We start from the raw sequence: 24177 nt of genomic DNA, 5'->3' as shown, positions 1-24177 counted from the left end.
ATGCAATCCAATCTCTGTTATCACAGTGGGTAATGTACATAGGTATGAACTGATCCTCCTAATGGCAGGTTACATCATCTTAAAAGGATGTGACAGCTTGAACTCAGCAAGTCCGATGATTTGAAGCTCCACTTTGAATACTGTGTTCAGTTTTGGGCCCCTTACTACACAAAAGACATTGAGGTGCTGGAGCGTGTTCAGAGTTGGTGAAGGGTTGAGAGAATTAAGTTTATGAGGAGTGGTTGAGGGACCTGGGGCTGTTTGGCTTGGAGAAAAGGAGACTCAGAGTGATCTCCTTGCTCTCTACAACACCCTGAAAGGAGGTTGTACTGAGTCGGGAGTTGGCCTGTTTTCCCAGGGAACAAGGAAAGGCCGTTTTCCCAAGGACAAGAGGAAACGGCCTCAAGTTGCACCAGAGTAGGTTTAGATTGGATATTAGGAAAAAGCTTCTTCACTGAAAGGGTGGAGATGTGGTGGAATCAAGTGGGGGAATCACCATCCCTGGAAATATTCAGAAAACAAATGGATGAGGCACTTGTTTACATGGCTTACAAGGTTAGTGGTGAACATGGTGGTGCTCTGTTAATGGTTTACTTTGGTGATCTTAGAGGTTTTTTCCAACCTTAACAATTCTATTATTCTCTGATGGAGAATATCACCTGTATGATGCACATTTCAAGTAAACCACAGACTGATTTAACTGATGCTTTCTTATATTACCCAAATCTAGTACTTTTTGCAGATGTTTTGTCATCCTACCTGCAAAGACAGCCTGCAAGGACACTGTGGTGGGCCAGGTAAAAGCAATAGAAGCAGAACCACTCTTAGCAAGGATAAGTGCACAGGGACCAGGGTTAGTAGCCTTGGCACATGCAGCACCCCAGGGAAGAGGAGAAGTGAACTAACATCTCTGTGGACTCTGGGGTGTGTCAGGCAGCAGGTATGTTATGGAAAGAATGGGGATTCTTCACATCAGCAGGGCAGAGTATCTGTTCCTTAGAGAATAAATATTCAATTTGTTAGAATTAGTACAGTTACCTGTCATGCTGGATGGTTAGACAGGAAAGCTTCCTTAACAAAAATGAGGCACTGTGTGTCCTCTGTGACCTCTTGATTGCTTTTGCAAACAACCGCTGGAGGCAGTGCTTTGCTGCTGGCACTGAATTTCACAAAATGCATGTTATAAGAGCTTTCCTTTTCAAGATAGCTACAGGCCAGCTTGGTGAAAGCATTGGAAATGTTTGATTAAAACTTCAGTGCAAAAGCTCCAAATTCATCCTTTAGTGAGGGAAAGAAGGCAGCACTTTCTAAGATAATACCAAGGAGCAGTGGTAAATCTCACCAGGAAATGACCAGTAGAGGAGTGTAGGAGTACTGAGGTTCCAGGAGGCTGTCAGTTTGCCCTGTTGGAGCTCATTTTCCTTGTTGCTGTCAGTCATTGTTGCTGTCAGAATGTTACACAGTCATATTTACCACAACTCAGCATAGCGGATGTCCCTGCAGCAGTTCCCTAGCTCAAGAACAGTTGCTACTTGTTCTGTTTAATTACAGGAGTAAGTAATTCCAGATTTATAATTTGTTTACCAAAAAGTGATTTTCAGGGATCACATTGTGATCAGTTCTGGACAAAACCATGGGGTAGTTGCTGTGGAATTTGGCTGAAATGTCCAGAGCAGCATCTGATCACTGTGGATTGATCCTGTCCTGTAGATATCTGCAGAGATTAGTGTGAGACGCTCTGCTGCCCTGTACTGGCACTGAACACTCCGCACTGATGCAAATCTGGGTGATGGAGGGATTGGTTAAATAACAGATCTAAAGAGGATCATCAGGGACAGCCAAGCTGCTTAAAAATTGTGTGCTCTTGTGCTGCAAGTACATTCAGACTCTAAAACATGCATGTTAATCCCTGTGGGAAGGGCTGTGGTATTTTAGAAAGCACTGTTTTGAGAAGGGATGGAGCTGCAAGGGTGCAAGCTATACCTTTAAGTACCTTATGTCTGAGTACTGCAGGGAGGAAGAGTAGAGGATGGAAAGGGGGAACCACCTTCTAGCACGTGGTATGGGAAGGGCCAAGGACAGACTACAGTGTTTCTCACTGTGTTAAACAGATCTTGAAAGCAGGAGAGAGATAGAAAGAGAAGAGTGCCATATCAGAGATGAAAGGGCTGCCCAAGTGGGCATAGCTGACCAGTAGACATTCATTCTTCCCCTGGAAAAATACCAGGTACTGTCTCAGAGAGGAGCATGAAGAGATAATGAGTGAATTAGTTTTGGATAAGGAGTTTGTTTCTACAGTGAGAGCAACTGCCAGGTAGAATTATAACCTTTCTGCATCCTCCAATTAAGACTGAATATCCTTATGTAAGTTTTAATGTTTAAGGGATAACTTTTCCATGCAGATAACTATTGTGGCTAAATTAGTGCTGCAGGGAAAATTTGAATAGATGTACTGTCCTTGTCTTACATGTTCAAGCCTCATTTCTCTCTGTGGCTTGTCTAACAACCGTCACAATTAGCACTGGTTGGTGGTGGTTGTTATCTAAGTTTAGCCTCTTTGGAAGCTTTCCTTTAGTACATTTGATGGAGTTGCTGAATCCATGTTTCTGGTGAGAACTCAGTCCCCCCTGCCTGTGAGGTGCCTCTTTGTCTTCGTCCGTGCTCCCTGCAGCTCACCCCTAATCATGACTAGGTATTTCTGGGGAGGAAGAAACCTGCCTTGGGTAATAAGGTTTCTCCCTTCCTACAAACAGAGGCTCAGAGGGGAAGGGTGGGCAGAGATGGGACCACTTATTGTAGTGCTGGGGTGCACAGAGCACGAGAGCTTAGGGTCTGTGCTCTGGGTTTTGGCTGAAAGAATGCAGCCATCTGGCAAACAACTGTGCAGAACTTCCCTGCACACCCAGCTTCCTGACTTGTGGTCTCTACCGGCAGGGACTAGAACATGAAGAGCAGAGCAGCAGGGTTGCAGTCACAGTCCAGGAAGCCTTCTGCACAAGCTAAAATTATTTTATAAGGGAGGACAGGGATATGGTAGGAGGTGAGTGCTTGATAAGCCCTAAGTCCTGCAATTTACTGTCATTCCATCTCTGGGATTGTTCCACACTTCTTCTGTACATTAGCATAGCAAGAGCAGGATTTTTCCTTTAAAAATAAATAAAGCAGGCCTTTGGAGAGCACAGTGTGTCAGACAGAAAGGTATTTAGTATTAGCCAAATCTGTTCTCCAGGCAGGGTGGCCTGACTCTCAGGTCTGGCATGCTGATATCCGCAGAAGTCCTGGGAACCAGAGTCTGCAACAATGCAACCATGGAGCACAGAGGGTAACTTGGAAAACATCAGCGTGCTCTTACTACTGGTAAAGGAGTGCCATGTCTGGCTTTGCTCCCTGACACAGAGTCCCTTGCAAGTAGTCTCCATGGGAGTCCTGCTGCAGGCTCCTAGGCAGGAGATTGGAGTGGCTGGCTGTCTCACTGGCACTATTCCTTCAAACAGCAAAAGTAGCTCTTCTCACTTAGCCTCAGGATCCTTCCTAGCTTTTTCCTGGAAGTGCCACTTACCATGCTGAGTCCCCAGGATTTGAGCTTGTCAGGGTGGCTGAAGCTGTATGAAGCCTCCTGTGGGGCTGCTTCTCAAGTCAGCTCTGTGTGGTACTGTGCAAGAGAAAAGCTGAGTTGTGATGTCTGCACGGGAACATTTGCCTTAACTAAGTCCAGGATAAGAATGGATTTAAGTGCTTTGGTTTATAAATAAACAGTGCTGTGGCCAAGGTAGATTTAAGCAGAGCTGGCAATGGCCCTGCTTGGGAAGGGATCTCTTTACCACATGGCCTGCTGCTGGACTTCCTGTTGCATGCTAATCCCTTAAGCCTGCTTCAGCTCTGTTAATTTTCCTTCTTTCTGTTTTTCCCCAATGGGCTGTCTCCGTGCCGCGTGAATGCCAGCATTCCTAGGCCAAGCTTGTGCCTGCGACTGGGCCAAGCATCCAGGCTGCCTTCCGAGCACCGGGTACCATGTGGCAGGACCCTAGGGATGGTGGTGCCTGAATGTATCCCATTCTCTCTGTCTTACAGGCTCTGCAGTCTGCGCCTGAAGAAACTCACGGTGCTGAAAGAGCTGGACAAAGAGCTGAGCTCTGTGCTTATCGCTGTGAAGATTCAGGTAGGCTCCTCTCGTTGCTGCTGCCTGATGGCAGCAAGCCAAGCCCATCCTTGTGCCCTCTGTGAAGTGTTGCTCTGCATGTCCCTTGCCTAGTGCCAACCAACCCCTCTGTTTCAGCACACTCAGGGAGATTTTGGCTCTCAGGTGGGAATAATGCCCCAGGGACAGCAGTGAGATACCTGGTGCTGGCTTGTATCAGGAATGAATTTGGTTAGACAGAATTTGGATTTGGTGGGACAGAATCTGTCATGCCTCCCTGCCTGCCTCTGCCAAGGCCCTCCTCTCAAACTACTGTTTGGAGTTTGTCATCCCACTGTTCCACACCCTTTAAGAGAGGGTCAGTGCTGGATGGTTTCCAGCAGTGTCTTCCACCCAGATCACTCCCTGGGGAGTGAAGGGTGGGAAGGGAAAGGTGCAAGGGATCAATGTCTCTGTGCATAACATTCTGCTGACATTTGTACCCTGTCTGATCTCACAGTTGCCTCTAATATCCCTTCCCTTTCCCTCTGCATTCCTTCTAGGCCTGGTGCCTCTACTGTGAATCAGGCAGAAGGGAGGGGAGAGGATCTTTGTCACCAAGGGTTCTGGAATTTGCCACCATCCTGATATGTGCAATCCCTCCACCCTCTCTGCAGCTGGTGGTGGAGAGATGGGAGTGCAGGCACATCCTTTCCACCTGCCAAAGGAAGCATGGAAACAAAATGTGTCTTGAGTATGTTGTCCTGGCCACAGCTTCCCTGACCCAGCTAGGGCACTGGTGTCCTTCCTTCGTTCTTGTCAGCTGGCACGAAAGCAGCTGATCCCGTTGAAAGCACCGTGGGTCAGCAGCTCAGCAGCTTTGTGCTCCCACAGAGCTCTTTGTGCCACACACATTAGGATCTAAATCCTGGATTAATGCTGGAAGCTGCAGTATTAGCGGAGCTCTGGGAGCTGGAGTTTGCCTTCATGGCAGACCTGATTCACTCGCACAGAAGAAACTGAAAGTGAAGTATATGAAAGCTGGGGCAGGGAGTTAGGACAGTAGGAAGAGGCTGTGGTCCATGCACTATTGGTCAGTGTCCCACTTTGGTGGCCTTTCCGTCACTGTGTGTATGGTGTCATTCAGGAGAGCTGAAAGTCCGGGAACCCCTGAGACCTGTGCCCTTTTGGTTTCCTGAGACCTGTTTCCCTTGCTTTAGCAAGGAAACAACCTGAACAGCAGAGAGCTGCCTGGCTGGCCCTTGGAAATGTGGAAGCAATCAAGGCTGGGCCACACCTGACAGCAGCACAGGACTGGGGGGCTGCTACCTGACTGGGAGGGCTGGGGTGCTCCCTGAGTTCTCTCCTGCACAGTCAGGCCAAGCCGAATGTGCTTCTCTGCACTGGGAACCCTTGGGTTCCTGTGCAGCTCCACTTATGCTGGGGCTGATACGTGCTGAGTGTGCATGTCCTCAGCTACAGCCCTCACATGCTGCAAATGTGGGACTGTGGAAGTGACTGCACAGTGGGACTCCAGCTCTTTCAAACAGACCACCCCCATCCCTGCCAGAGGCCAATCTTGAACCCTGATGGCAAAAGAAATTAATAGGCCTTAGCAGTTTAAAGCCATAGGGCCTCCTTGCTGCAGGCTCCCTTTTCCTGTCAGGGAATGGAGGCTGCATTCAGGGATTTAATTTAAACATTGTCACCTATGGCCACATAGCTGTGGCTGCATGCTGGTGTAGGCTCACTGCAAAGCTAAAGAAAACAAGGAGAATGCTTTTTCCCACATTACTCCATGGCTCAGCATTCCTTGTGGAAGTGGGCTGAGTTTGTGTTCCTCCCCAGGCTGCTTCCACCTGCCTGACCAGCCTTCTTGGCAGGGTTTGGGACTGCTGGAAGGCAGATGGAAGCTGTAGGCAGCTTCAGCACAGCGTGCCTACAGAGTGGCCTCAGATGGATCCATTCCTCCTGCTCCTCTCCTAGGTAACAGATGAGTCACACTAGTAAGAAACTGTTTGAAGGCTTTCCAGTGAACATTCCATCTTTTTGGATGGAAACAGCTGATGCATGTAATTTATAAAGGACCTGCAAATTCCCAAGGGGGCATCTGGGGACTAGAGGAAAGGAGAGCTATATTTCCCTCATTTCAGTAGCAGTTCTGTTAGGGTCAGGAAATTGCTGCTCTGAAGGGCAGGTGGTATGGAGATAAAGCTCTGACACTGTCTGAATGGGGCTACCACCCCCAGGGAATAGCTCCAGTCCTGGAGACAGTCTGCTTAAAAAATGTGCATGACCTAAAGGACAGTGTAAGCCTGTCCAGAACTCCTTCTCACAGTGCCCTTCTGGTCTTAAAATACAGCTTCTAAGGGTGCCATGTGCTGCTACCTGCTCCTTCATCTGAAAATGCCACTGTCAAGGGAAACTGTCTACAGAACTTACCCATTTCTCAGAGGTGAATTGAATATATAATGTTTCATGGATTTGAGTAAGATAAAGCCTGAACTACTCTGAAAAAAGGGATTTGCTCTCATTCACTTGAGCAGTTTTTAAACCTTTATCCCTCATTATTTGTTTTAACAGACTGGAGACGTCATAGAGCATTTCCTTCTGTGTGTTGTTCAGCGTGGCACTAAGAGATTTGGATGTGCTGGCTCAGCTCCATAAAGCTGCAGATACCTGCCTTGGTATCGCAACTGATTATGGCATGAAGGGAAACACTGTGTTCCCTCTCGGCAGAGAGACTGTAGTTCACAAACACCCTGTCTTGAGCCATGAATAGAGGAAACAATCAAAGAAAGAAGAAAACAAGCCCCAGCACTCCCAGAACTTTCAGCTCCTGTGGCAGGTGCTGTGGATGCAGATCTTCCTGCATCTGACTGCAGGATACTTCTGGTGACTCAGGTTCAAGCCTTGGTACTGCTGTAGAGGGATGATATTGGCAGTCACTGTGTAGCAAACAAGAGTGTGTGCTATGAAATAGGCCAGGCTAAAAAGGTTGTTTGCCAGGCCTGCTTGCTGCCCCAACCCTGCTTCCTGAAGGAACTTGTTTTGTTTGTTTTTGTTTTGTCTTTCTTATTATGCAGAGTTTTCTGTTTATGCCTCACTCATGCTTGTTTCTTATCTCTTTGTAACCACTTGTAGTATTTTTTCATTCCTACCTGAGCAATCCTAGCTAAACCCTAAATTTGTTAATTATATTAATGGGCTGTTCTCTCCCAAAACGCTCCTTCAGCTTGAATTCTGGTTAGTATTTTGCTATCTGACTAGTCCAGTACTTATATTAGTTCTCTCTCTTCTTGTGGATGTGGTATGCTGTTCTAGTCTCAACCCTCTTATAAACCAGACCAATCAGGACAGATTTAAACTTGAAATTTGGGATTGTACCTTGCAAACCAGACCTGGGCATTATGTACCTGTGTATTGTAGTGAAAGCTTCTGTGTGTTTTCAGTTCTTAGGTAGCAAAAACCTGTGACCACCACTTGTCCCTATTGCTTTTGCCTTCCTTGACACTCTGTCATCCACCATTTTCACTGTAACAGTGTGATATTAAGTTTTTCTGCAGTATTTGTAGGAATACTCAACTGTTCTGCAGAGAAATTGATCTTGACTGACATTACTCAAGTTACAGAACGGCTGAGCTACATCAGGTGCTCACTGCCATGTCTAGTTGAGGTTTGAATTTCTCAGAGGATGGAGAATCCTCAGTATTTCTATGTCCTTGTCCTTGCACTGTAATAATGACATAGCCTTTGTCCCAGTCCTTGCAATGCCGCATGGATGTGCACTGGCATTTCACTGAGGGATTGGATTCACCCAGGATTGAGGCTGGGCCTGTAACTTCCATAGTGGTAAATGACAATAAGGCACAGGACAGCAATGTTTATGAAACCATCACTTCCTGCACACACCACTCAGGATATCCTCACCTTTTCTTTGCCATAAGTCTTTCCCCAGAAATATCATCTTCAGGAAGAGTAATTGTACTTCTACTTGTGTTTTGATGAAAGAATGAATCTTTGGTGGATAATCTCTCTGCAACAAAGAGCAAATGGTAAATGTGCTGAAGTAAATAGGTACTGTCATTGTGACTGCCTATCATCTGTTGTCAAAGAGTTCAGGAAGGGTCAGTGTGTTCTTGGCCAGGAAGGCTCACAGATGGTGAAGGGGATGAGCTCCACCTCTTCTCTTCCATTTTAGGAAGACCTTTTGCAGGAAAGTCTCGCTCCTGGCATGGTCTCTGGGAACAGCATTGCAGACAGCTTTTGGGAGGATCTGTGGGTTGTGTCACCCTGCAGCCAAAAGGGTCTGGTGCATGCAGACAGCATTTTTCTACCCCCACGTCATTCAGTGTCTCTATCAGAAACCAAGACATAGAGATAGGGCAGAGTTAAAGCGAAGAGTTGGAGTGGGAACATAATTAGAGTGCCTTTGTTACTGCCCTTCTGCTAAAAACCATTTCTATATGTAGATAAAGACTGTTGCCTGAGGAAAAGACTGGGAGAGTTTTCTGAGACAAGCTAAGCAAGCAGGGGGACCCCTGTTCTCCTGGATATCCTGACTTGGTCCCAGCAGAGCCATCCTGACAGCTGTACTTAGACAGGGATCTGCACTGGGCCTGTCTGCTTGAGGGAGAGATGTCTCCAGGACCTGTCCCTTTTCTGGCCAGGCAGTGTGTTGGGACCCTTTGCTTTGCCCTGCATGGTTCCCTGTGGTTCCAGGGGTGTACCTCCATAGCATGGGACAGGCACAGCAGGTGCAGAGAGTTAAGCACAGCAAGCTTGTGAAGAGCAGCGATCCTTGGCAGGTGGACAAGGAGAAGTGACCTCTGGCAGCTCGGGGGATACTGCAGGCTTTTGCAGAGTATTGGTAGGCATGTGAAAGGTGGCTCTACAAGGTGGAACAGAACAGCCAAGGCATTCTCTCTTTCCTTGTGGACTGTGAACACAGTTGTCTTGTGTGTGTGATGCAGTGGAGTCTGTGGTTGAGCTCAGTGTGTGTGTCTGCCAATCTTGTTGTAGGGTTCAAAGCGAGTCCTGAGGTCAAATGAATACGTCCTCCCGCCTGGGGGCCTGATGGAGACTGAGCTGGAGCTGACCTTCTCACTGCAGGTACCTGGTGCTGCCTGGTCCCCGTGGCTCCCTTACCTGGCATTTTTCAACAAGTTCACCCTTAGGGCTAAGTGTGAAAGGCACAGCCTCTATGGAGGGGCCTACTGTGCTTGGTTGTTGTACAGTTGCCTGCTGCTCCATTGCTCCAGGGATTGTTTGCTGGGCATTGGGATTTGGAGGATGATGGATAAGTGCAGGTGACCTTTGAGGGGCACCTCAAGGCTCAGCAGGTCAGATCCTGCTGTACATCAGCATTGAGGAGTTTTCTACCTGTGTGTCATGCTGAGCCTTGCCCTCATGCTGCCATCTTCTGTGTTTCCCTTCCCCAGTACCCACACTTCCTCAAGAGAGATGGCAACAAACTACAGATCATGCTGCAGCGGAGGAAGAGATACAAGAACCGCACCATCTTGGGCTACAAGACCCTGGCAGTGGGAATCATTAACATGGCTGAGGTACAGAGTGCTGGGAACAGAGGGGAGCCCCACATTGCCTTCCTGTGCCAGCACTGGGCAGGGAACAGGGCTGGCAGGCAGAATCTCATCGCTGTGAGTGTTCTGGCTTGTTGGCTGGCTATAATAGAGAGGGTATGATCACCTGCCATTGTATCACCCTATCAGGGAGCTTGTCTGTCTGTCTGTCTAGGTAATGCAGCACCCGACAGATGGTGGTCAACTCCTGGGCCTCCACAGCAACATGAAAGATGTGAACATTCGAGTGGCTGAAATCAGCATCTACTCTCTGTCCAGTCAGCCCATCGACCATGAGGATGGGAACGTCCCCTCAGGTCCTAAAATCAAAGCATCAGGTGTGTTTAATGCTCAGACCTGCAGGCAAACGTTTGGGACATGGGGAACAGAGTATGTCCCTCAGCACTGCCAGTAATTCCAGTCCTTTCACTGGAGCCATGACAGGCATCATGCTGAGCTGGGGCATTTGCACTGTCTGCTTTCAGATCGCTCCCCAGATATTGATAACGACTCTGAAGATGATGATGACAGCTTCTCCTCAGAGCAGGAAGCCAGTGATGATGCTGTGCAGGGTCAGGTAAGGGAGGCCTGGCAAGATGCCTTGTGTCCTGGTCCTGTTTCTGGGGCAAGACTCAGGCATTGAGGTTCTTGATCACTCTGAGCCCTCTCATCCCCTTGTAAACATTTGGCATTGTTTCAGAGGGCTAAAAGCCATAATACCTGACAGGAAAAAGAACTCTGACAGCAGTGGGCTGCTGTCAAGTCCATGGTGAGGCAAGGGACTTTGGAGAGCCATAGATCTCTTCCATCTGTCTCTGGAGCTGTCTGATCTGCAGCAGAAAACCCCTGCTGAACCCTCTCCATATTGCACCACGATTTTCTCCCTGTGGTAACAGGTCGAAGACTGCTCACTGTCTGAGGGAAAACAGGGATTTTAGCAAGAAGTAGGTCTGAAAATGGTCAGAGGTTGCAGACTCATCCCAGTCCTGAGATGAGCTGTGTCACTGCTGTTTGCTGTGCTCTTGTGGTGTCTGTACTTGAGGCCACGGAAAGCCTTGTGGTAGTGTGCTGATAAAGAACAAACTGCTCAGGGTTATTACAATCTGAGGATAACTGAGGTTCTTGGGGCAGATTAGAGTGAAGCAACACTGGATGACCAGTGTTTACAAATATATATCTATATGGCAAGTTTATTTCAGAACAACCTGGTTGCAATGGAAAGGAGGTATGTAGCCATTTTGGTTATTATTACCTATAGTAATACAACAGTATAAAAATATAGAGTAGATAGTGGAAAGATATCACCACCTGTGGATTCAGACTTGATAGTTAAAAGTCAAAGTGCTAGTTAGTCAAAGTGATGGTCACAGTCTAGATGGAGGAAGTCCCTGAAACAGAGAGTTCAATGGTTAATACACATTCAGGTTTAGGTGGGAATGCCAGGTACCTTCCCTGGAGAGGGGACTTTTACACTGTCTGATGTAACACTGTGGATCTGGTGCAATACTGTGGATTAGGTGCAGTCCTCAGGTGAAAGGCCTAAGAAATCAGTCTGAGAGGAGGGCTTGGGAGGTGTCTTTGTTAGTTTGGCACCTTCTAAGACATGAGAGTTCTCACTTCAATGTAGTTGAGCCAGTTATGCCCCATCAGAAGGGATGAAGACATTCATGCCTAAGGGAGGGGGGCATGGGGGAGGAAGTTTTATACCTGAGCCAGTTGTGTAAGGGAGGATATTTGGCCAGATGAAAAGCATTATCCTATCCAGCAGGCTGTGCTTCTTGTGGCCTCTTCCTTTCTCTGGCTCAAAACCCAGCTTGTTGCTAAATTAAGGTTGGTTTGTCATGGTCAATCTCTGGTGATGAGTGCTCACCCCTCTGCACCTAGGCTGTTCTTACGCAGATCAGAGGCTTCTCCACCACACATCCAGAAATTCTTCTCCTCCCCTTTGGTTTGCTGGGCCTCAGCAAAGCACACCTGCTGCTTTTGCAAATGGCTATTTGTTCAAATCATTAACCATTATCATTTCAGTCTCTCACAAGGGTCCTCCAGACTCCAGGTTACCTGTCTCATCATGATGGGTTAATACATCAGGGACCCTTGTCCCTGAAGAGTTGTGCATATTGTTAAGGCTAATCCCTGGAAAAAATGTTTTTTTGTGATTCATGTGCTTTGCTCTCTGAGCTAACTCTGGAGAGGGGAAAGCAGGAGAAAAACACACTTCTTCTCTGGAGGGGCCTGGGGACAGAAGTGCAGGGAAAGAAGACCTGAAGGGGGACAGTGCTAAGGAGAAAGAAGGAGCTCCATAGAGAGAGGTAGCAGAAAGGAGAAACAAGACTTTGGGAGCAGAGTGGATCAGAACTTTCAAATGGAGAGAAAATGTGGGTCAGGAAACTTTTAGGAGGTGCTGCTCCATGAACTTAGTTGTTCTAATGTACTGTGACTTTTTGCCTGCAGGATCTATTTGATGAAGAGGATGAGTTGAGGAAAACCAAGAAGGCCAGGAGGAAAATGAGCCGAACCACATCAATGGCCAGAGTAACATCAGCATTTACAACATGATCAAAGGGATGGAAGGGATTCACTTTCTGCCCTCACTTAAGGCAGTGAGGGGTGTTGGGAAGGGGGGATGCTGGCATTGGTGCAGAGCAGGGGAGAGAGCCCTTGGCTCTGTGAAGGAGCAAAACTCTTGCCACTAATGAGCTAGCTTGTTTCTCAGAGCTTATCCCAGTTCACGGTCTGTACTGTGTTCAGCCTGGCTTTGTATCACTGGTGATCTGTGTGCAATAGAGTTTTGACTTGCTGCTGTCACATGGTCCTTTTCCTTTCTCGAGGAAGGGGATGGTAGGCACAAGGAAAGCTGAACTATGAGCAGCTCCTCTGCATGTCTGCAAAAGGCAGGAGCTGCTCTGCCAGACCCTTGCTCTCCAAACTTCTCATCCCTGTTGACTTCAAACCTGCAAATCCACGGCCACCTTCTGCCTGAGTTTGTTTCCCATCTTTTCTTGCTCGAAGGCAGTATTGCTCAACCTGGTGGTCTGGAGAGAAACAGGATTTAAATGAAGTGCTATTCCAGCCTGTAGCAGAGAAAGTATGAGTCCTTGCATCCTCCCTTATGCCCAGACAGTGGCTTCTTGTGGAGCACAGAGGCAGTCCAAACAACAAATTTAGAGAGAGAGCAATCATAGCTGACTGTGGACCTATGGACAGCATGTTAGAGAGAATAACCATGGCCTATATCTTAGCTTGGAATGTGGTTTGATAGTTTTGCTGAATTTTTTTTTCCCTTCTTTTGTTTTAGCAACCAAACTTCAAGCAGAAATTTGTGGCTTTGCTGAAGAGGTTCAAAGTGACAGAAGAGGTAAGAAACAGGAAAGCTGTCCCATCTGGCAATGTCTCCTCCAGATGTGTAGGTGTCAGTGTGCAGGTTCCCACTCACTGGGAGCACAAGGCTCATGATCTCAGGGATGTGCCAAAGGTGGTGTGAGACATGGCAGAGACAAGGATGTAGCTTTTCCAAAGCCTCAAGAAGGCAGCTCTGAGACTTGTGCTCAAATCAAAAAGCACCTTCCTGTTGGGGAGAGGTGCCCTGGGAAGAAGAGTGTTTTCATACACTGACTCTGCACCAGGAGCTGGCATTGCAGGGGCAGTCCTGTCCAGTTAGACTGACTGCAGGCTAACATCAGCCTGTGAATGGTTTCTCTTGGCTGACAGCCCAGCCTAAGCGTGCCAGTGGAGGTCCTTTCAGGACCTGAACACAGCCAGTGAAGGTCCTCCCAGGTGTCCTAGCTGCCAGGAAGTGTGATGGGTGTCTAAGACTCCTTTAGATGCTCATGGCACCCTCCTTTGGCCCAATGACAATGTCACTGGGTTCTTCCACAGCCTGGCTTTGCCTCCCTGAGGTGGGAACAGTGCCATGGTGTGCCTCATGACAGGCAGCTTGTACATACATGCCTGCTGTGGGATGCAGGTAACTCCATGTCTCTTCACTGCTCTCTGGGTTTGGTCCTACAGGTCCTGGACTCTGACCCTGTAGACCAGACCCAGGAGGTGGAAGAAGACCTGGGCTTGCTCTATGACAGCCTGGAAGAGTGCAACAACAGTGACAGCGGCCCAGAGATGGAGGACAATGAGAGTGTGCACAGCACACCCAAGCCCACCCTGAGGTAAGGGTTGCAGGGGGCACCTGGCCGACAGCACAGCCTATGGGACCTGGAGAAATGTTCTCCAACACTATTCTGTTGTTTGGGCTAATGCAGGCATTGTCTTGTCTCCACTTCCATTGCCATCCTCTATTGGCTCCTCACTCAAAACTGCCCATTAAATCTGACTTCCTTCACATTTAGTCTAATTTTTCTGCCAGCCCAGCATCTGACACTGATCTGCTGGTAGAGTCCTATTTGATCTAAGCCCTGGCTGCTCCCAGCTCTCATGTCTTTCTGCCAACAATCCTGGTGTTCTCTGGGCTCTCCACATTGAAGCATGCCTGGCTTTGGAGCACTTTGTGACCACTTGGACCAGTCCTTGTGAGATGTGCATGCTGTGTTCCCACTCTGTGTGGAGATGTGACTGGCAACCAGCAGCTCTGTTCCTCACCCCATTCCCCAGGCACTGGTGACTCGCTCTGCCAAGAACTGCTGACATAGCTCAGGGGTCTTTAGTGGATCATGCAGGGAAACCAGGCTTTGCTCCCATGTGATCTGTGCTCACCTGGCTTCTCTGCTCGTGGCTCTTGTGCTTTTGTGCTGTCTTTTTGTGAAAAAGCTGTCTTTTATTGCCTTTCAACTTGACTATGTCATAATGCACTGGGTCTCTTGTAGTCAAGCCAAGCTCACTTGGCACTGTTGTTTCTATAGATTTTATGTATAAGATCACAGGATCATAGAATGGCCTGGGTTGGAAGGGACCCGAAAGATCATCTAGTGCCAATCCCCCTACCATGTAAAAATATGTGCATATACATACATACATACATACATACATATACACACACATACATATAAATACATGCATATATATATATACACACACATATATATAATTAGGTTGGTATCCCCACTAAAGGTACTTAGCAGAAGTAGTAGGCATGGTTAGCCACAGGGAAACTGAAATTAAATGTGGATTCTGGAGCCCATGGGCCACTTGGGAAAAAAAAGGAACATGATGGAAATCGTGTTTTCCACAAATCAGCAAGTCATTGTGAAAGAGACAGCAGGCACATGGGCAAGCTGCTTAAGTGATCTGCTTGGACTCCAGAAGGAGCTTCACATGGTCTCTCATCAAAGGAGACAAAATTGCTGTGGGAGAAAAAGGAAGGTCTTTCTGTGGTCAGATAGTGGTATATAGACTATGTGAAACTGTAAGAAAAGTCTATTGAGGGTATTTAAATGTAAGACCTCCACCCTGGTTCTGCAAGTGCCTGCTTGCAAACATCTGGTCACTGGAACAGCATTCCAGAGTGAGTGCTGGTTTGGGCTGGTACCGACCATTACAGTCTTCCTGGGGTGGTTGATGGAAGGACAGCCTATTGGCCTCTGAGCTGTTCTTCATCCTGTTCACCATGTGTCCCTGGCTTGGTTTGGTCTCTGGTGCCTGAGTTTCTGGCAATGTAAAGTATATGTCCCTTGAAATCACAAGGGAATACTTCACAGAATTGAACTGGGGCTGTATTTTTTCAAAGGAGATGGTGGAAGCTGCCTGCCATGGTGTTTCATGTAGACTTTGTGGTTCCCAAGTGCTACGTAGCCTTCTCAGGGGGTAAATTACAGCTCTGCCTGTAAATTTGAGATGATTCTCACGTTGGATTTCTTGTTATAGACATCTCTGTGGAGCAAGGGCACTAATGATATGCAGTCCTTAATGGTGGGAAGTGGCTGGTGCCCTGGATTGGGCCAGTGGTGCTGGGAGCTGATACTTTTGATCAGCCAGGGAGACCATGCAGCATCAGTTTGCTCCTGAACTGGGGCAAAACTGGAGCTGGAACTAAGGCTGTTAGGCAGGACCTCAAGTCAGACCTGTTGATTGAAGGTCAAAGGTGAAGGAGTCTCTTTGCCCCATCGCATTGGTGAAGAGGTGAAGGAGATCTTCATAGGTGACTGGGAAAATGGATGGGACAAGGGGGGTTAAATTAATTTAGAACAGAAGGAGGCTGTGCAGGACTGGGCTTTACCTAAATCTCAGTATGCTGAGATGTGGGATCAGTCGTGCCTGTAGGAGGAGAGCCTTTAAACTGCAGAACAGGAAATTGCAGAACTCTGTACTTCATGTGATGTCCTCAAGGGATGAAAGCTTCTGAATTTCAAGTGAGAGAGGGCACAAACAAACAGAGCTTTCATGGGGAAGGGGGGAGACAGCCCAACTTAAATGGAGTGTTGAAAGCCAGAGGAAGTATAATACTATCTAGACACATCCAATGTCTAAAAAAAGGAGGTAATGAAGATACCTCTTTGTGATGCCAGTGGCACCAAGGGTATGGGTATGGGATTACTTGTGACAGTATAGAGGAGTATGGAAGAGATTTTGATTGAGGGGTGATTTATTAGAAAACCTACATGTTCTTCTGATTTGACTCTTACTAGTGTAGTCTGTATAGATGGAGTTTCTGGCTGGGAAAAGGCAAGTGTAGGATAATGACTGTACAGATTGGTGACAATACCTGAGATTTTGTAACAGAGAATGGAGGGAAAGAGAGAGAAGAAATATGTTAGTAAAAGGAGATGTAATTTATACCAGTGTGGCCTGGAGCAAATGTCCCACCAGGTCACTGCTGTGACTCTAAATCTGAAGCAACTGGCCACAGAGCCAGTGAGGGGAAAATCAAGCCTTGACTTTTCCCAACCAGTGTATAAACATTTCTGCTGAAGAGCTTCTGTTTGGGAACCATCATTTATTTATGGAGGTGGAATGCCCTTTCAGGAGCAGTAAAACCTGAGAAACACTGTTGTGTCTGGCAGTACCGTGTGCTGTATACAAATAAGGAAGCATGCTAAAAGGAAAAGAAAAGGAGCAGTCAGGATGTTTAGAAGTCTGGAGGTATCCTGCAGGAAGCATTCTCCTGATGAGAAAAGTAGAAAACAATGGAAAGAAACTCTGATAGAGTACTAACAGAAGAACTTCTCTATATCTTATGCTTTAGTGGCCATCCCTGGAAACCTGCAACCTCATAGCCCCATCTGCACACTAGGCACATCAGGAGGAACATTTCCTGGGAGTTAATGAGCACATACACAAAGCTTAGAGAGAATCTAGCTCTGATTTCCTGCAGCAAAATCTCACATTGCAGGTGGATTCTGGTTGCTGTAAAGGTCCTGGGAAAACTGGCAAGTGAGATCCAGTGATAGACCCCCACTTGTTTCCTAAAGACTGGTTTTTGAGCAGCACACAGGCTGTGAAAGGGGCCCTTGACAAATAATGTGTAGGAAAAAGGGTAAAGGTGAAAGCCCACACTGTAGTGGCAGAGACTGTCCTGGCTACCCCAATAGAGTTCCTGTGTGACCTGTGGTGACTTGAAAACAGGACCTCGGAGCTGCACTATGCAACTATACCAAAACATCAGCTCAGAGACCGAAAACTCGGCAAGTTTAAGTACTGTGCTGCCTGAGGTGTTGTTCTGTGTGCAATACTGAAGATTTTCAGAGCCTTGGGAAAGGGGAAGGCAGAAAGGGAAGGTGACTGCTGCAGCTGGAAGTGTATAGCAGCAGCAGAAAAAGGCAAGGAGCAATCCCTGGAAAAAGGGAAGCAGAGGGGAAGGCAGCAGAAGTCTGTGGGAACTATGATGGTGCAGAGGAGGAGAGAGGTTTAGCAGCACACTGGAGTTGTGGTGTTGACAGAGACCGTATACCAGTGAGATGGGGCAAAGTGGCAGCTTCTCACTGCAGTGCAGGGGTAGGGGATCACCTGAGGCAGAAAGCATCAGGAGACCCTTCCTCCAGCTCCCCAAGGTCACAGAGGGTGCTGCTGACAGCTCTGCTACTCAGCTGTGCATCACCCAGACACTTGTCTGGCCACTGAGGACCTCTCCACAGAGCTCTGTGCTTCGGACAGGCCAATGGGGGTGTGCTGGGATCATGGTGACTTTGTTCCTCTCTTATTCCTGCCTTTTTCTCTCCCGTCTGTCTGTCTGTCCGTCCGTTCGTCTGTCTGTTTCTCTGCAGGCGTTTCTTTGAGGGAGTCTCTCATTCTGGTTCCCAGACTGAGATCGGCAGTTTGCACAGCCAGAAAGGGCAGGATCAAGAGTCGGGCAGCCCTGTGAGTTACACCACCACCACCACCACCACCTTTTGCCCCTTTCCCTTCCCAGCTAGCCCAGCACCCCCACAGTGCCTGCACTCTGAGACCACAGCTCCTGGCAGCACCTGCCTGGGGCTGCTCCTTTCCTTCTTTCCTCCTCTTTTTCCCAGCACAGGCAGACAGGTAGCGATGGGGGGCATCCTCTGGGGACGGTCCCAGAGATGCCCGACTCCTCTGTGGGAGCTTGTGTTCTGTGAGGCCAGCCACTGGCAGCTGCCCTGAACAGAGTGCTCCATCCTGCTCTGACCCCACTCCCTGTCCCCCAGGGCGAGGCAGACAATCGGAAGCCAGGAGCACAGCGAACACAGGAAGAGCCAGGAACGGAGGTCCCTGCAGCGGTGAGTCCCTGCAGCGGTGAGAGGCTGTGGCATGTGGAGCTCTCTCAAACCCCAGCTTGCTTTCTGGAGTACCATGGGTGCCCACCAGACTCGAAGTAGGTCTGAGAAGACAAGTAGATTGTGCTGGAGAACAGCAAGAGTTGAAGGAGTGTTAGTTTCTGCAGGATGTGCAGCCCAGCCCTCCCAAGACCCTGCAGCCTTGGCTCTCCAGGAGGGCCACCAGGCTTCTCCTGGTGATGGACACCCCATGGGTGCAGGGCTGAGAGCAGTGTGGAGCAAGGAAAGCAGTGTGTGTGAAATGACTCTGTGTGGCCCTCAGGAGCTGGCAGCAGAGGAGCCGTGTTCCCGGCTGGCCCCCACAGAAGCTGCCATGAGGGAGAGCAGCATGGACAGACTGGCCCAGCTGGGTGCTGGGACCAAAGCTGAGCTCCCCAGTGCCGTATCCCCCAGGTAAGGCAGGTCTGTGCCCTCTCCTAGGGCTGAGCGAGCTCACACTGAGTAGGGGTTGGTGGAGATGAGATTTCCTCAAGTTTTGCCTCTCCTGCTTCACAGCAAGGCAGAGAGCAAGCAGTTGTGGCGTCCCCGCAGCACCTCCGTGAAGGACCGGCAGAGCTCAAAGGGACAGGGTGGCCGTGCCAGCAGCCTGGACAGTGAGAGCTCTCCAGACTCATGGCATAGCACCCAGGTGAGGCCCTTGGGACCCATCCCACTTGGAGGCTTCTCACTCAAGAGCTCTGCCAGGTCATCAGCCTTGGGCAGTGTCCAGGGTGGCTGACTGGAGTTAACCTTTGTGGTGATGCTGTCACAGGTGCCTCGAAAGTCTGTTTACGATCAGCTGAACCAGATCCTGGTCTCAGATGAGCAGCTCCCCGAGAGCATTGTGCTGGTGAATGTTGCTGAGTGGCAGGGGCAGGTGAGTAGATGTGATGGGAGCTGGATGCATGTGGGCAGCTGTAAGCAGGGTGGATTCTCCCAGTCATAGCAGGGTGTCCTAGGGAAACTGGCACCAGCTGTGCCCTCCTCTTCCCCAGTGTAGCACTTCCTTCAAGGAGACAATGCATTTACAGGGTGCTGAGCCACATACACAAGAGTCAGGTGTGTCTCCTCCATCACACAGCATCACTGGATCCTCAAAACTTGATGTCCTGATCAGTCCCAGAAAGGCTGGCTAGCAGACTGTGTCTTAGGCCCTCACTGCTTGGTCCTGGCTCCCAGGAACCCCATGGGTCAGAGGTTTGTTGGATTCCCTGGAAATGGGCTCCCTTCCTCTCTGGGCACCAGGCACTGGGAAGCAGCAGAGGTATTTCTCACTGAGAGATGGAAGAGTATCACCTGCCACTCCCAGGGAGCACTAACTACATCATCAGAGCAGGGTGGGGTGTGAGGACATGCCCAGCCCCTGATAAGCATGTGGCTCTCCCATACCTGGGAGCTCTAAAGCTAAAGGTGAGCAAGGAAATGTACATGTGTGCAAACATGCAGTTAGATAAAACACCTGTGAGACCCCTTCAGGATCCTGCAGCTACATCTGGCATCCAGAAATGGTGCTGGAAAATTTTGAGGCAGAAGAAAGGGCTTAGTGAGAGGCCCATGCATTGATTCAGGCCATGCGTTCTTGGCTTGTTCCACTTGTCCTGGATTGGGAAAAAATAGAGCCAATTCCCACGCCCAGAACCAGCCCTCTTGTCTATCTTGACTATTTTACCTATTTTACCACTGTTGACCTGCATGCAGACACCTGAAGAGATAGGATTTTGGAGTGCCACAGTGGGAGAGAGCAAGAGGAGGGAATGAGCAGAGGCAGAGTGAGCCTAGAGCTGGGCTGTGCTGTGGGATGCAGAATTTAAATCAGAGGGTCCCTGGACTAAGCTGCTTATTTCAGGGAACACAGCTTGGTTCTTGGGACAGTTCTGCCCTTGCCATGGTGAGGGTGGTGACTGCTGTGCTCAAAGGTGAGTGCTGGGGGCTGTCTGGCCCCTAGAGCAGAGCTGGGAGGAGTGGGGATGCTCAGGGTGCAGCTGTGAGTGACCTGGTGGTTTCAGCCTCCCTACATGGCACGGGTGGGGACAGGTGTCACAGCTCTAACCTGGGGGGCATGGGACCCAGGGCAGACATCGGCTGGTGCTGGCCAGCACAGCCATGCCTCCAGGGTGCCTATCTCTGCATTGGCAGTACGTCAGCGAGCAGCTCCAGGCGCACAAGCAGTTGGTTGTATCCACCTGCTCCGTGGCAGACATCCAGGCAGCCTTCAACACCACTGTCTCCCGCATCCAGCGATAGTGAGTACAGCTTGGGCTCAGGCCTAGTGGCACTGTATGGATTCAGAGGAGGGCTGGGTATGGCCCTGGCTCCCCAGGGTTCATTAGGACTCTTTGGGGTTGTGGACACTACCATAGAAACAGGTGTACACCCTGGGGAGAGTGGGGGGCTCCCAGTACTGCTTTTGCCCATAGCAGTGGACGCCAAGCTGGATATTCTCAGCAAGGGGTTTTTGTCAGCTGGCTTGGCAGATGTTGTCCCCTGGCTCACCTGCTGATCCACTGCACATCCCACCCTCACTGTTTCCTTTTCCTCTCCCTTTGGCAGCTGTAACTGTAACTCCCATATGCCTCCCCCGGTGAAGGTGGTGGTGGCAGGGGACCAGAGCTACCTGAGTGTTGTCCTCCGTTTCTTTGTGGAGCAGCTGGCCAGCAAGACACCCGACTGGCTCAACTACCTTCGCTTCCTGCTTGTACCACTGGGTGAGAGCCATCAGGAGCCCAGCCCCAGGGCTGTCCTCTCATCTCCCCAGACTCCCCTGCCTGAAGTCAACACTGCCCTTCTCTCCTGCAGGCTCTCACCCTCTGGCCAAGTACCTAGCCTCAGTGGATAACAAATACAGCACTCTCTTCCTGGACTCAGCATGGCGGGAACTGTTCAGCAGGGCTGAGCCACCCACCGCAGGTGAGGAGCGAGGCAGGCTGACATCAGCAGTGCCCTGAGGGGGAGCCCAGCTGCCATCGAGGTCTCCATGGCTCTTTGTGCCTGCAGACACTGTGGACATAGCAGGCCGTGTTGCCCAGTTCATCGCTGGAGCCAGCCTCTCTCACCAGCTCCCCATCTCCGAGGCCATGCTGACCTACAAGCAGAAGAGGTGAGTGTGGCCCCAGGGTGCCTGTCCTCCCTCATGCGGCCCCAGTCTGGGATGTGCCCAGGACAGGAGTGAGGGACACGGGACAAGTGAGTGCGTTCCACTGACAAGCAGCATGGTGCTGAGGGGAGCTGGGGTCCCACAGTGAGAGGCCCTCAGCACCATTCCCTGCCACCTCCCGGTGTGCTTGGCCCCTCCAGTAGCTGTGGCTGTGACAGCCCCAACGGTGGGGACCAGCTGCCAGGGCTGGGATGGGCTGGGTGGGGCTGCAAGCTGGTACTGTGCTGTCCTGGGGTTGATGCTCATGTTCCAGCTGCACTCTCACCTCTCCCTTCTCTTGGTTTCTGGCACCCAAGGAAGAGAAGTCTCTATTTTGATTTTTATATCAGGTATTGGCTTGTGCTTGCTGTGCCTCTGCCTGGCCCCTCCCTGCCTTTCCCCATGTTCGTCCATCCCTCTTGCTGTGCAGAGGAGCCATGACCCCACAGAGGGGCAGGGCTGCCCTCCCGCATGCAAGCCCTTTCCCAGCACTGAAGGGGACAACTCCTTGCCTCCTTGTGTAGTGTGCCCTGCGCTGCCATGTTGGGGACAGGGGGTCTCATGGGAGGGAGGGCAGAGGAGATGGTCTAGAGGGTGTGAGCCAGCATTGACCCCTGTGAGTGCAGGGCTGCCTGGGCACAAGGCTAGTGGTCACATGGCAATCGGTGCTCAGCACACCCAGACCCTGACCAGCCTCTTTTCCTTCTGCAGCCCCGACGAGGACTCCTGCCAGAAGTTTGTCCCCTTTGTGGGGGTGAGTGAGTTGAGGGGCCAGCAGGGGCTGAGGGGAGAGGTGCAGTGCCCAGTCCTGCTAATGCTGGGTATCCTCTGGTTTGTCCTTGCAGGTGGTAAAGGTGGGCCTGGTGGAGCAGTCTTTCAGTGCCTCCGGTGAGTCCCTGGGAATGCCCAGCTCTCTTCTCCACAGGTGGGAGGCTCTTGTTATTGTCCCCCAAACCCTCAAACCCACACTTTTCCTCCCCAGTGGACTCGGATGATGCCACAGTCTGCACCCCCTCCCTGCTGAGCTCAGCACCAGCCTCCAGTGCAGCTGTTCCCTATGGCAAGGAGACTGTGAGCACCCCACCACCCTCTCCATCCGTCAGCAGTGGCCTCTCGGGTGCTGGGTAAGAAAACAAGGCCCCCCTCAGCCTGAAGCAGTGGGGGGAGAGGAGCAAGGGCACCACCTGTGTGCTGCATGTGCTGCCCATGTTGCCCAGGTCTCTGAGCCCTGGTGTGGAGGTGATGGGCCTGCAGGTGGACTACTGGACAACACAAGGGCTGGACAGGAAAAAGGAGGGTGAGAAGCGGGAGACGGGTATCAAGAACACACTCAAGAGCAACTTCCGCTCACTCCAGGTCAGCCGCATCCCCAGCACGGGGGAGCTGGTGCCCCCCAGCACCATGGCCATGACCGTGGTCACCAAGGAGAAAAACAAGAAAGGTAAGCAAGCCCACTGTGGGGTGCTCTCTGCCTGTGGGGCCACAGTCCTTTGTGAAAAAAGTGCAGGGGATCCTGCAGGAAGGCAGGGCTGAGATGCTGCCCAGCAGGGATCAGTCAATGCACTGGGGCAGGGGCTCCTGTTTTAGGGCCAGGTGGGGACATCCTAACATTGGTCCTGTCTGGCCTTGGCCCCCAGTGATGTTCCTGAGCAAGAAACCAAAAGAAAAAGACTTGGAACCCAAAAGCCAAGTCATTGAAGGGATCACACGCCTCATCTGCACAGCCAAGCACCAGAACACGATGTTGCGAGGTGAGGGCAGGTACCAGCCCCTTGGGGCTGTAGTGGGGCAGACCAGGCAGCACAGGCTGGCTGTGGTAGGGCTGTGCCTCACTGCACCCTCTCCTCTCAGTCTCCATAGATGGGGTGGAGTGGAACGATGTGAAGTTTTTCCAGCTGGCAGCACAGTGGCCAACACACGTCAAGTATCTCCCTGTGGGCATCTTCGGCTACTCAAAGAGTGTGTGAGACATTGGGGCATCCCTGGAATGGAGCTGCAGTGGGTTGCAGGAGGAGACAGGGAGATGGATATGCTCTCTTGTCCCCGTCTTCTGCAGACCAGTCCCTGCCTGCTCAGTGGGGGGGGATACCACACCTGCATCCTGTGGGCCAAGACCCGTGAAGGTGAGGCCAGTGAGACCGGGTCCATGCACCCTCCAACACCAGCCAGGACACCATGCCATCTGCCTCCCGTGTCCCCCAACAGCAGCCTGGGACAAGGGTTGGCACTAGCCAGCAGAGCCCCAGGAAGGGCTCTGGGCCCCACTCTCCGCAGATGCACCTGCCAGGCCAGCCCTGTAGCCAGCCAGGGTCCCAGCTGGGCTGGGCCCAGGCAGGTTCCCCAGTGCTGCAGCCAGCCAGATTGCTCTGTGCAGGGGGCAGGTGCTGAGCAGGGCCCACCACCCCTCTACCACCCTTGCCAGCCCCACTGCCAGCCTTGCACTACTGTGCTGGCCCTGCCCTCCACAGCACAGCCTCAGCAGTTTTTTCAGTCCCCCTGCAGCCCTGCTGTTGAGGCTGTCCTCTTCATCTCCCCATCCCTTCCCAACCAGCCCTACCCCATGGTGCTGCCAGCTGGATGTGCGGGATGAGGGCACCTGAGTTTTTTTTTTTACAAGATTCTATTTTTTTTAAATTTATTGTATGGTTACTTTTTGGGATTAATTTTAATAAATTAATGCTGTTA

At 50.4% G+C, this 24177-nt stretch overlaps 1 protein-coding gene across 3 annotated transcripts in view; it reads left to right on the top strand.

The window, feature by feature from the left end:
- Window positions 1–24143, top strand: part of LOC102107814 (phosphofurin acidic cluster sorting protein 1-like) — a 53197-nt gene extending 29054 nt beyond the window's left edge. For 2 of the 3 annotated variants that reach the window (XM_014261535.2, XM_014261534.2), the window contains 24 exons: window positions 4072–4159; window positions 9140–9229; window positions 9559–9684; window positions 9875–10037; window positions 10185–10276; window positions 12154–12234; window positions 12998–13057; window positions 13711–13862; window positions 17850–17943; window positions 18252–18323; window positions 18643–18773; window positions 18876–19008; window positions 19132–19236; window positions 20496–20602; window positions 20910–21064; window positions 21156–21266; window positions 21354–21456; window positions 22204–22246; window positions 22338–22380; window positions 22475–22616; window positions 22710–22933; window positions 23130–23243; window positions 23344–23451; window positions 23549–24143. In XM_014261535.2, the coding sequence (XP_014117010.2) occupies window positions 4072–4159; window positions 9140–9229; window positions 9559–9684; window positions 9875–10037; window positions 10185–10276; window positions 12154–12234; window positions 12998–13057; window positions 13711–13862; window positions 17850–17943; window positions 18252–18323; window positions 18643–18773; window positions 18876–19008; window positions 19132–19236; window positions 20496–20602; window positions 20910–21064; window positions 21156–21266; window positions 21354–21456; window positions 22204–22246; window positions 22338–22380; window positions 22475–22616; window positions 22710–22933; window positions 23130–23243; window positions 23344–23451; window positions 23549–23613 (2602 nt within the window). In that variant the 3' untranslated portion in view covers window positions 23614–24143. Of the gene's footprint in view, window positions 1–4071; window positions 4160–9139; window positions 9230–9558; window positions 9685–9874; window positions 10038–10184; window positions 10277–12153; window positions 12235–12997; window positions 13058–13710; window positions 13863–17849; window positions 17944–18251; window positions 18324–18642; window positions 18774–18875; window positions 19009–19131; window positions 19237–20495; window positions 20603–20909; window positions 21065–21155; window positions 21267–21353; window positions 21457–21809; window positions 21843–22203; window positions 22247–22337; window positions 22381–22474; window positions 22617–22709; window positions 22934–23129; window positions 23244–23343 lie in introns of all 3 variants that reach the window. The other variant, XM_088053370.1, reaches the window with a different exon arrangement.
- The last annotated feature ends 34 nt before the right edge of the window (window positions 24144–24177 follow it).

Source organism: Pseudopodoces humilis, chromosome 3 (assembly GCF_049639895.1).
Source record: "Pseudopodoces humilis isolate 2021_Gansu_Grassland_sample_001 chromosome 3, ASM4963989v1, whole genome shotgun sequence".
NCBI classification, from domain to species: Eukaryota; Metazoa; Chordata; class Aves; order Passeriformes; family Paridae; genus Pseudopodoces; species Pseudopodoces humilis.
Note: the sequence above shows the minus strand (reverse complement) of the source record. Positions and strands in the feature narration are given on the sequence as shown.